At 31.2% G+C, this 11833-nt stretch overlaps 1 protein-coding gene across 1 annotated transcript; it reads right to left on the bottom strand.

Moving 5' to 3' along the window:
* Window positions 1-513: 513 nt before the first annotated feature.
* Window positions 514-3335, bottom strand: LOC107425757 (probable arabinose 5-phosphate isomerase). Its single transcript, XM_048480661.2, has 3 exons — window positions 2495-3335; window positions 1365-1588; window positions 514-878 (listed from the first exon to the last, which is right to left on the bottom strand). Exons 1-3 carry the CDS (start codon window positions 3161-3163, stop codon window positions 722-724), a joined length of 1050 nt encoding a protein of 349 aa, XP_048336618.1. The 5' UTR covers window positions 3164-3335; the 3' UTR covers window positions 514-721.
* Between the last annotated feature and the right edge of the window lie 8498 nt (window positions 3336-11833).

The raw sequence follows: 11833 nt of genomic DNA, 5'->3' as shown, positions 1-11833 counted from the left end.
GCCCATTGGAAAGGGTGTCGAAGGATAAACTGGTGGACCCGAAAATGATTTTTGTTGATAGTTTGATAAGAAACAGTATAGGCATGGGACACTGCAGGTCCACAAGTAATTAATTATTTTTTTGGTAATAAGGTCCACAAGTAATTAGTTTCTTAGGCACCACATGGCTATGAATGTGACTGACCGATTGCTACACGATCAAGAAAAAAAGAGAAAATTTAGTTCCACCGTTGAATACAGAAAATGACAAATAGTAACAAGAATAAAAAGTACATAAAAAAGAATAAAACGAGGAATTGAAGGACCTCTATTAATGCATATAGTTCTAGTTTTTCCAATGGATGAATATCCATCTTCTTCCTTGACATTTACCCTCTAGATAAATCCAAAATTCCCACGTTTGTTTTATAGCAATGACCAATCAAATGAAAAAAATCCAAATTCAGATTTTTCGATTTTTTTTTTTTTTTTTGGGGGCCATACTCGATGGTTTCACCGAATGCGAAGAGCAAGTAAACTCGAAAGGGACGGTCATATATTTACAACTGTAAACAAACATATTCATCACACCAGAATAATAGTAGTACAAATGAAATGACAACCCTGCCTTATGGGACTATTCCTAATACCAGGGCACAAAAAATATCATCAAATGAATACAACAAAATTAACACATTTATATTCATCAAAAAATAAAAATGAACATATTTATGCAAAAAAACTAAAGCCCAGCTGAAACTAATCCATGCAACGTAACAATGCCAATCAATACGCTTTGATGATCAATAACCGGCAAGAATTGTACAGGCGACGGAGGTGCTTCCATCTTTTTCATGGCCTCTACCGCCATAGCATCTGGGCCAATGGTTCTTGGTTTCCTTAATATAAAAAAATATATATATATAAAATAAAATAATGGCTGTTAGTCACTTGCTAGCTAATCACCACAATCAGTCACATTTCTCGGAACATGTGTTTGTGTGCTGGCATACAGCAGTGCTTTTCTCTTCTTTTTACCCAAAAATAAAATAAAATAAAATAAAAAATTTGCTCAGTATCTAGTTCCTTCTTGCAGAGGAAATGAATTATTTGAGATTCCAAATGTTTTGTAAAGTGGTGATTTGGAAAGTTACATAATATTTTAGATTCCACAGGAATTTTAAGCCAGCCATTTTTCGGAAGTTGGTAACCACATCAATATTATATAACTTTACATGGGCCCTAGAAATCTTATAATTCAATCTTCCTTGGATTTTAAAAAAGTAAAGCCAACATGCTGTCAAATGAGTACTAATAAGGAGAAAGAAAAACAAAAGTTGATAAATTTCTAGCTGATTCAAGAAAATTTCTTTGATTTCTGTTACCTGTTGCACATTTCCCCCACGGTAAGCTTAAAGATGCCTTCCTCACTAGCCTTGAGTGTACGGCGCAGATCACCATCAGTGAATGTGCCAACCAGGTGAAACTCTTCATCTATAACAAGCAGGCACCCACATCCTTTACTTGTTAACTCCACCAGCTGATCCATTATCAAATCATTTTCCCTGCAAACCGGTAGCTCTTCTTGCTTCTTCATTACATCTTTAACCTGCAAGTCATTTATGTATGTCAAATACCCATTAATCTGCAAATTCTTATTTCCTCATTTCCAGTTGAAGCCAATTTTCTCTGATCTACGCAAACAGACAAAATGACACTTGGTTTTGCAACAAAACAAATAACAGATAAGCAAAATCCATTTTTATAGGAATCTTAGTAGAAATAATTGGAGGCCAACTCGTCGGCTGTATCAGTAACCTGATTCCTACCAGGTCCCCCTAAAATGCTAACGCAAACCACAAAAACACTCATTGTCTATCTGCCGATACCATTATTTTCACGTTTTGGATCCAGCAAACTAAACCATTTATTATTGACCATAAAAATGGAAAAAGAAAAAAAAAAATACTAAACTATTTAACCAAGATGAAAGTTTTGGAAGAATATATAGGGATTCCAATCCCAAACTCAGAAACATAATGAATTAAATAAATAAATGAGTATAAACCAGCATTTTAAATGTGACTAGATTATCCCACAGCGACATTTCAATCGGAATCAACAATTAAACAGAATTTCGAGGGGGAAAAAAAAAAATCATCTTGATAAGAACAATTAGTTCAAAAAAGCACATACAACAGATAGCAGGTTTGTGAGTCTAGACAACAGTTCAAGGACACCAAAACCTAGTCTAGCCAATTGTAAACTGCATTCATCAAAATAAATAATTCCATTCCCCTTCGTTTCTGACCCAAAAAAAAAAAAAAAAAAAAAAAAAAAAAAAAACAAACACTTATATTGATACAAATAATTTAAAAACAGCATTAGACGAAATACAGAGAAAACCAAAATTCTAATCATAATTAAAATTAAAACACACGAAATTCACGAAATTATCAAAACTCTGAATCTACATTTCGTCCAGCGGAGAAAAAATGGGAGGAGAAAATAATACCTTGAAAATGAGACTCTTTCCGATTCGTCCAGCGGGATGATTAGTGGCATACTCTTCTCTGGTCAAATTCCTGGCGCTCATGAGCGCGATCGCAACCGTGTCCCCAAAAACCATCTGGATGGCGGTCGATGTCACGGGCGCCAAATCGAAGGGACAGAGCTCCCTCTCCAATGGCAAATGCACATTCATATCGCAAACCCCAGCCAGAGCATTGTTCTCCACGGAGGTAACCGCGATGAGATAAGCCCCTTTGGCCTTCGCGCAAGGAACGAGCTTGAGAAGCTCTTCGGTATTCCCAGACTTGCTAAAAAGGACCAATATATCGCGCTTGGTGAGAATGCCAATATCGCCATGGAGAGCGTCGACGGGAGATAGGAAACCGGATTGGATGCCGAGGGAAACGAGAGTCTGAGAGATTTTGCGGGCGACGAAGCCGGACTTGCCGACTCCGGTGAAGAAAATGGTGCCGGAGGAGTGGAGGAGGGTGGTGGTGAAGGCTAGGGTTTGGGAAAGGTCGAGGTGCTGGAAGAAGAAGTTGAGGTGGTTTTGCTGGGCCTTGAAGAGATCGAGGAGGGTATTTTCGTCAATGAAGGAGGATTGGATTGGAGATTGTTTTGGAGGAGAATGCGGAAAAAGGAGCGGCGATGAGGATGGTGGCAGAGACCCCATTGTCGTTCGTCGTTTTGACTGCTTTTCAGAATCAGATTCACGAAGACAAAACAGGGAAAACAGAGAGAGATTGAAGATCTACTTTTTCTCTACTCGTTCGCCTTCTGAAACGGTGGTGAATATATATATATATATATATATTATAATTTCCAAGTTTCAAGTTTGGGGAAAAAACGCGGGGTCTAATTGCCGTTGTCTTTGGCGGTATTACTTTTTTTTTTTTCTTTTTTCTTTTTGTTATTAAATTATCATCGCAGTGTTTCTTTTTCTGAGCTGTTTGATTGGTATTGTTGTCAAAAAAGAAAATATTATTAGTCCCTTTCGAAGTAGTGTCGGTGATTCTTTGCCAATTGGAAAAATAAAAATAAATAAATAAATCTACACCTGAATTGGAAACCCCTTTTCTTTTTCTTTTTTTCCTTATGAAAATCATGATAATCCACGAAGACTATGTTTAGTAGTAGAACAAATTTATGACATAATTTGATTCCTGTTTTTATGGCTAATCAAATATGCTTTACAATTTTGCTTGGTGTTATAGGTATCAACTAATTTATTAAAAATTCACCATAGATGTTGGTACCTGTTGCCCACCCTTTCTCCTTGGTTTTTTAGAACCCTGTGAACAAAGAGTAGGCAGAAGGGAAGGAGGTTCCTCATGCACACGTTTTTTTAGCAGTGTTGGAAACTGGAGAATAGGTCGAGTAAACTTTCTTGGGTGGCAGAATGACAGACAAAGCTTCACAAAAATAATAAGAATTATTTTATTATTAGCTTATATTTAATTATATTTATTTTTAAAATTTTTTATTTATTTATATTAAAATTTAATTAACAAAATAAAAATATATCACTATTTTATATTATTTTGATAAATATATTGACATACTAATGGTTACCTTTTTTTATATTTTTAATATTACAAATTTATACTAATTTTTGTATTCTTATTATTCGAATTTATGTTTTTCTAAACATAAATAAAAATGTTCAAATTAAAAATGTTCAAACTAATTGCTATCTTTACAAAATAGATTAATTCTAATACTAGAGCATACATATTTGTGTGTATAAAAATACGAATTTAAATTATATGAAAAGTAGAGAAAATGAATAATTTGTATTTATGTAATTTATTAAAAAAAAAAAAACTAATTGCTACCTTTATGAACATGGTAAAATAAACTGTTAAATGTCTCCACTTATAATTAATATTAATATCCTTTATTCACATGATATCACTCCAATTTAAAATATTAACAAAATTATAAAGTAAACAGCTAAAAAAATTTACTTTTTTATGATTGGTTTTAACAATAATGAATAAAAAATTTAGAAATTAAAAAAAATTGTTTTCAAGAAAAATTTTTGATTTCAAGCCGGACTTTGAGTGATGTTAGGAACATAGTGGCGCCTACTGATTATTTTATTTAATATTACTAATGTTGCTATTTGTTATTTGTCTGGTTGTTTAGTTTATGAATATTAGTTGATCTTGATACGTCATTTAGCCTCATATTAATCATTCTTAAGTATACATATAATATTTGTGCAATCATTGATTTGAAAAATATAATATTGATCCTTCAATTAAAAAAATTAAAATACTTTGTTTTGTTTTTTGCCAAGTAAAATGATACGTATACGTAAAATTTTCAAAAAACAAAACATTCTTCAAAAAAAAAAAGCATCAGATACAAAAAGAACCGGGTTTCTTTTTTCTCTTTTTTAAGAGAGAGAAAATTGGCATCTTTTGTTGGTTAAAGAAATTATTATTTTTATTTCAATAATACTAAAATAATTAAAATATTTAACAAATTTATTTATTAAATAATTTGATAAAGTAATAATATTTAATTTATTTATTTATCCATTTAAATATTATTCTATTTAAATTATATAAATATATCGATTAATAATATATATATATATATTACTTAATAAATAAATTTTATCAACATTTTAATATTTAAAGCAATACTTTTTTTTTTGGGACCCCTTTGGACGAAGCGTTAAGGCCTACTTGGTAAAAGGAATTTCAGTGGCCCAATTATGTTTTGATATGGAATCTTTCACTTCATGTGGATCTGGTTTTACAGTTTTGCCCACTTTTTCGGCCTGTCATTATTCATATGGAGGCCCATGTCTCAGCCCCTTTTTCTTTTTTTTGGGGGGGAGTTTCTGACACACCTTATGCAGGGTCTCCCTCATTGAAGTTCAGAGGTCGGGAGCTCAGCATATTTATGTTGGCGGAAATTAGAATATTTGTCTTCTTCAATGTTTTCTTACATAATTATCATTCTCTTTATTCTCATGTCTATACTAAAATACAATTTTTTATTTTTATTTTTTTAATATTAGAGGTATGCTCAAAATCTTAACCTTATGGTCCTTATCCAAAAAAACAGTAAATTTGCCATTTGATTGTCTCAACAGAATTCTATATTAAAGAGTTCAATTGAATTTTATTTTAAACAACAATGACAAGTTGAATGAAAATAGAGAAAGGCCGGGGTTCCTTTTTTTCCCAATTCAGACAGAATGGGATTAAGGCCAACAAGCTAGGTAAACGGATTGAAATTTGGTATGTTCAATTTGGAAGAAACGAAAGTTACCAACGAAGACAGAGTTGAAGACAATCCAGTTAAAAGTAGTCAAAATTGGTTTCAAAATTACAAACATAAAATATAGTACACAGTACTACATTAAGTTATCCCCAGAAAAGTCTTTGTCAAACAGTAGATGGTGGAAAAGCTACGATTTATAAATTGGTAATGTGTACTACGTTGCTTTCATGATATAATGATAAATTCAGTGCGAGAGCTTTTCAGAGTTCAGTCTAATGCCCCACTTTCTACGTAGCCATACAATACAGCCGCGTTTATCGTTTGGTAGGAGGCAACTACATTGAATTAATGTACCTAATTTTACAAGTATTTATAGTTCATGTGTACCTAATTTTACTTCAAAATCTGCCAACTTTTAGAAATTTTTTTTTTTGAAAAAAAAAAAAAAGAACTGAAATTTGGGTTTTTGATTTTTTTTTTTTTTTTCCTTTTCAGGTAAGGCTGTGGGAGTAGTAAGAGTCCATTTGTGAATAATTTCAGAAAAATCACTTCTTTTCTAAAATTTTATTTTCAAAGAATCACCTAATTAATGTTTTACTTATAAAGTATCTAAATAGATGATATTTACAAACAAATAAAAAAAAAATCGATTTCATATTCTTTTGAAAAAAAAAAAAAGAATGTTATTTATCTCTATTACTAATGGAGTATTAGTAAATTCTACATGTGATATACAATTTTTATTCAAAAAAATTATTTTTTAATATCAATTAAAAATTTTTTAAAAATAAATGACCCAATGAATAATGAATATATTGGGGTGACAAATATCAACACTCTTATAAAAGAAATTAAGAATACATTTTCATCTTTTAAAAATAATGTAAATCATTTCAAAATCATTCTAATATATTTAGCTCTACAAAGTAGTGTTCAATATGAAAAAACGAAATCGTCTCCTTTAATTTTGCAACAGAAAGGGTCAAAACGGAAGATAGCTTGCAATTTTATTTTTTTTTCAATTTTGTTATTTATCGTCATTGATCCTCCATATTTTATATAGTAAATTATTTATTTTTTTATTATTTATTTTAAAATTTAACTTTTTAATAATAATTATTTATATTTTTTTAATTAGACGAATAATCTTAGTTTTTTTTTTTTTTTTTTTACATGTGAGGTAATTAAATGACTTCAGGGTACGGCCAAAATAATTTCCGTACTAGATCAACACGTGGCTAGAGAAGCTTTGGTCGGCCCCCGCCATTTTGAGTTTCATATATAGACAATCACGCATATTGAGAAACTGCTGCAAGAATTTTTATTAAAAAGGAATTGGTAGTAGGGGAGGCCCCTACTTCTTGCCCTTGTTTTTAGCCTGTCACTCAAAAACATTGAATTCCAATCCCAAAAATAAATACATAACGACAGATTCATACATTCAATACTTAAATGTCGTTTCTTCTCTATTTGTTTTTTTCACAAAATATTCGTTTTCCACGCATATATATCTTACAGTCTACACCAATATATCGAACAAGTTTATGCATTAGGTTCGCAGTGAAGTCTATTTTTCAGGATTTTCTAGCAATAAATTAATAGACCCCACCCAACGTGGAAATTAATATTATGTAACAGAATAAAAATATGAATAACTCACGATGAATTATTGAGGAGAAAATTAATGCTGTTTCAAGTCGAATAAAATATAATCCTCCTGACTTTTCCTAAACTTTTGGATGCAAATGATTGATTTTTAGGCATTTCGTATATATTCATATATATGCCTTTTGGATTTGCATACATCATGAATATTTAGTTATTTAATTTGCATAATATTTTGCCTTATTATAAATTATGTATGCGGGCAGCGTGCATGTGACATTAATTTATAAATCAAGTCCAGCTGCATGTGATTCAAAAAAAAAAAAGAAAAAAAAAAGGTCCAGCTGCCTTAAAAAAAGCCAAACTCGTTGTAATAAAGCAAAAATAATTATGTAAGGTGTTTTATATATATAACAACGTTATTTTTTATTTTATTTTTTTGGGTTACCTTTCTTTAAAAAAAATAAATAAATAAACAACGACGATTTTTACCAAAAATTTTGACAAAGTGTCCTAACCATTGAAATGATCTCATCCAAGATGTAAAAAATATAGGTGTTAACCTTCTATACCTACACATCAACGCATTTATATAATTCCCATAGCTAAAACAATTTGTCCGAAATATTGGTACATTAATGGTCCTCAATAATTATAAGCTCAATATTTTTTTTCTTTCTCTCACTTTATTACCTCATCAATTCTTAGTTCAATAATTTTTTTAAAAAAATATATATATATATGTATAGTGTGTGTGTGTGTGTGTGGGGAAAGTAACATATATAAAGATCAGAAATACATTGCAAGAAGCGGAATAAGCATGTTATTTTTAAAAATAAATAAATAAAAACCCAGAGACATTGACCATGGAATACGTAATTTATTTTTAATTTATAAAAACATCAAAATATTATTAGCTTTTAACCAAATGAAGTGGGAGATTGATTTATTTATGGCAAGGTTCGTGAGGATTATCATAAACATCAACACGCCAAAGCTGGAGAAGCAAAAATACAGTTGTGAATGCGATTCCTTTGTATTGATTTCCGTTTTTGGCTAATTTAGATGTGATATTACTTTAAGGGACATTTTAATTGCTCTTTTTCTTTTTTTTTTCTTTTTTGTTTTTGGGTCCCTTTAACGTCACTAAAATAATAAAACCACTGTTGTGGTATCGAGGGCTGCGATGTCTTGGAAGCCGTACTTTTTAAGAGTCAAGGGCTGCGATTGCTTGATCTTAGATCACCATGTTGTGAGTTACCATATAGCTAAGGTCAGACATACGAAATTTACCTGGATGATGGGACCCATAACAGAATCTCTCTCTCTCTGCCCTTTCTACAAGACTGCAGTTATTTCAAGGCGACATGACATGTCACTCCTGATTATTATTTATTTATTTTTCTTAACTTTAGAATTCACAAAATTTAAAATTTAAAATATAAGAAAATTCCTCTTGGATCCAAGACGATGAGTGTATGTACGGAGAAATGTCTAATCGAACCGCTAAAAGAGAGAATATGTGGGACCTACAGACCCCCAACGTTAAAGAGTTGTGTTGGTGGAGAGCCGAGTCATCCGACGGTTCGAATTTTACATTCTGAATTCCAAATCCGAATAATACAAAAAACAAATTATATAAAAAAAAAAAATTGATTACGGAGGAGGAGTACAAAAAAAAAAATAATAAAATATATATATATATATATATATAAGGGGGGGTGTGTTTGGATAGGGACGCGACAAGAATGGTGTACGGGTTATCACAGTGAACAAGCCATCGTATTCCCAAAATAGAGCGAAAGAAAGAAGACACGTGGCAGGATGAAAGGGGAGGGAAGGATAAAGATAGAGTGGTGGAAGAGACTGTAGCCGACATGGGTGACAGAGTTGCACGTGGGGATTGGAGGATGGGGCCCAGGTTGGGTGGGGACTGGGGAGGGAGTGATCGTTTTCAAAAATTTTCGTCAAAAAATCGAACGTCTCGTCGAATTGACCGTAGAATGCGGGATTCTTGTACGATCTTTTACGTATCAAACTACTCCGCAAGGCTTCCACTTCCTTCCTGGTCTCTGTGTTGTACGTCACCGTGTTTGGCAATTGGCTATTATTTTATTATTCGTTACCAGATCCTCTACATTCCTTCATTTGCATATATATATATATATATATATAGAGATTTTTTTTGTTAAAAATTGCGTCTTTCTTAATATTTTTTCAATTTCTTCCTTTTCTCACCATCGCCTGGATTAATGGAAATACAATTATACATGTGCAACTTTAGAAAAATATGTAAAGAAATTGACTGGGTAGATGTAGATCGATTCACCATTCAGGAGTTGATAGGGCATGCCAACTTCTATCCTTCCAATTTATCTTTTCCCTTTTTTTCTTTTTTTTTTTCAATAGAATTTCTTTATTTTAATTTTTGAGTATGCATTATAGGTTGTCATGATGGCCACCTCATATTAGCTGTTTTTTTTTTATTTATTTTAAAGTTGAGTTTGAACCCCAATATGAAGATTAAAAAAACAAGAGAGAGAGAGAGAGAGAGAAAAGAAAAAAAAGTATATTATCATAATTTAAATGTTTTAATATATGAATAAAAGAATAGCACCAAGAGAAAGAATTTAAAGAATAATTAAAAGCCTATATATACATATTATATGTATGAATAAAATTTTGCTACTATGTCTATATTATGGCGAGAATAAACACCCAAATATATATAATTCAAGAGTAAAATATTACCATGAAAATAAAATTCCAAATGTAAAGTACATGTAATATTTTTATAAATTATATTTAAGTGGGGACTCCTACCATAATGGAGAACACCCATTATAGGAGGGATGTGAATTTTAAGCCTTGTTAACAATTTTATCTTTTTATTTTTTTAAAATTATGCATAATTTATTTATTTCAATGATTTGTTAACGTGTATTTTTAATAGTTATAAATAATTAAAAATTAAAAATTAAAAACAATTATAATTTTAAATAATTTTTTTAATATATTTATAACCAATAAAGATGCCTAAGAATCATAAATTAATATTCATAAACTATTAAAGTAAAGCAAATAATATACAATTTTAAAAAAATTAATTACTTTCGATTAATTAAATTTGTGTGGTTGATGAATTATTTTTGGTGAATGTGGCTGAAGAATTTTTGGGAAGGTGGAGGTGAGGAATTTATACAGCTTTAAGAAGAAGTAGTACTGTAGACAACGTGGGAAAAAGAGCGGTGGAATGGGGAAGAGTAAGAAGTGGTAAGGAGTAAGAGGGAAGCTTTTCAGCAGAGAAATTGCAGGCAGAGGCTTAAATCATGCACTTATTGGGAAGGTAAATCTTGTGCAGTCTTACTGCCAGTTTTGGCTTCTTTTGCCCGATTTGTTCTGTTCCCACTGCTCTCTAATACTGCACAGTCACATAACAGGTAAAAAAAAAAACAAGAAGAAGCCACAGAATAATGGGGATGGGAAATTTTGATGGAATTTTTTTCTTTTTACAACAAAGCCATAAAATTAATAATTAAACAGAACAGAGATGATTAGCTCACCTTTACGCCTCTGTACATGATCAATTTATTTATTTCTACTTTTTGTTATCCTAGTGTTATTAATTGCTCTTCTCGTTGACTGCATCCAATAGCAGATATTGACAATGAAATTTCATTTTAAAATTGGTTCATGTAATTTTGTTTTTTTCTTTTTTAAGACGCTGCAGCGTAGTTTAAAAGCAACAAGTACATACATGTTTTTTTCTTCCCCCTCCCCCCCCCCCCCCCCCCCCCCAATTTTTTTTTTCTGACCTGTTGTTAACACACACACACCAAAAAAATAAAAATAAAAAAAAGATTTTGGTTAAAAATAAGTTGTAGATCGTCAAGATTTTTTTGTATGGAAGAATTCGTGCACATAAAGGGGTTCATATAACATATATATTTACATAATATTAGGTACGTATGTGTGTGTATGCATTAATATTGTAAAAAATGTTTATTTCAGTTATGATTAATTTGCAGGCCTATGTATATAATTTTGTTTGATTTCATGGCTATACATAGTGCTTTGCTGTTTTGACAGCTGGGATGGTTTAGAGATGGAGGGAGGGGCCCGTAGGGAATTATGACATTTGTGAAATTGATATCTGGAAATATTCCAACAAGTAACCAATAAGGAAACAGATTGATTTTTGCAGCTTGGTCCTACCACCCCAAATAATATATGACAAGACTTGCTGCATCAATATAAAGATTTAGCATGGTTAATTATACAGTGGAAAGGTCAGTTTTCGATTGTTCAAAATTTATGTTCATCATATGTAATTAGTTGATGAAATTTGAGAAAACCATTGACTGTGTTCGATCACTACTTTAATATACGCAAAATTAAGGCGGTAGTAATTTTATTACATAAAAGTAAGGTAATAAACATGAAGACGCTTAGTTAATGTACCTTATTTTCCATATATATAACTTCTTTTCTTTTTTCT

The sequence above is a fragment of the Ziziphus jujuba genome, chromosome 9 (assembly GCF_031755915.1).
Source record: "Ziziphus jujuba cultivar Dongzao chromosome 9, ASM3175591v1".
Taxonomy (NCBI): Eukaryota; Viridiplantae; Streptophyta; class Magnoliopsida; order Rosales; family Rhamnaceae; genus Ziziphus; species Ziziphus jujuba.
The sequence above is the reverse complement of the archived record's forward strand: the minus strand, read 5'-3'. Positions and strand labels throughout refer to the sequence as shown.

What these genes read in the sequence shown, in the direction of transcription:
- LOC107425757 (XM_048480661.2), bottom strand. Translation starts at nt 3,163, where the DNA reads ATGGGGTCTCTGCCACCATCCTCATCGCCGCTCCTTTTTCCGCATTCT. An exon ending in GAAAGAGTCTCATTTTCAAG is followed by an intron (nt 1,589 to 2,494) that starts GTATTATTTTCT and finishes AATGACTTGCAG; the next exon opens with GTTAAAGATGTAATGAAGAA. An exon ending in GTGGGGGAAATGTGCAACAG is followed by an intron (nt 879 to 1,364) that starts GTAACAGAAATC and finishes TTTTATATTAAG; the next exon opens with GAAACCAAGAACCATTGGCC.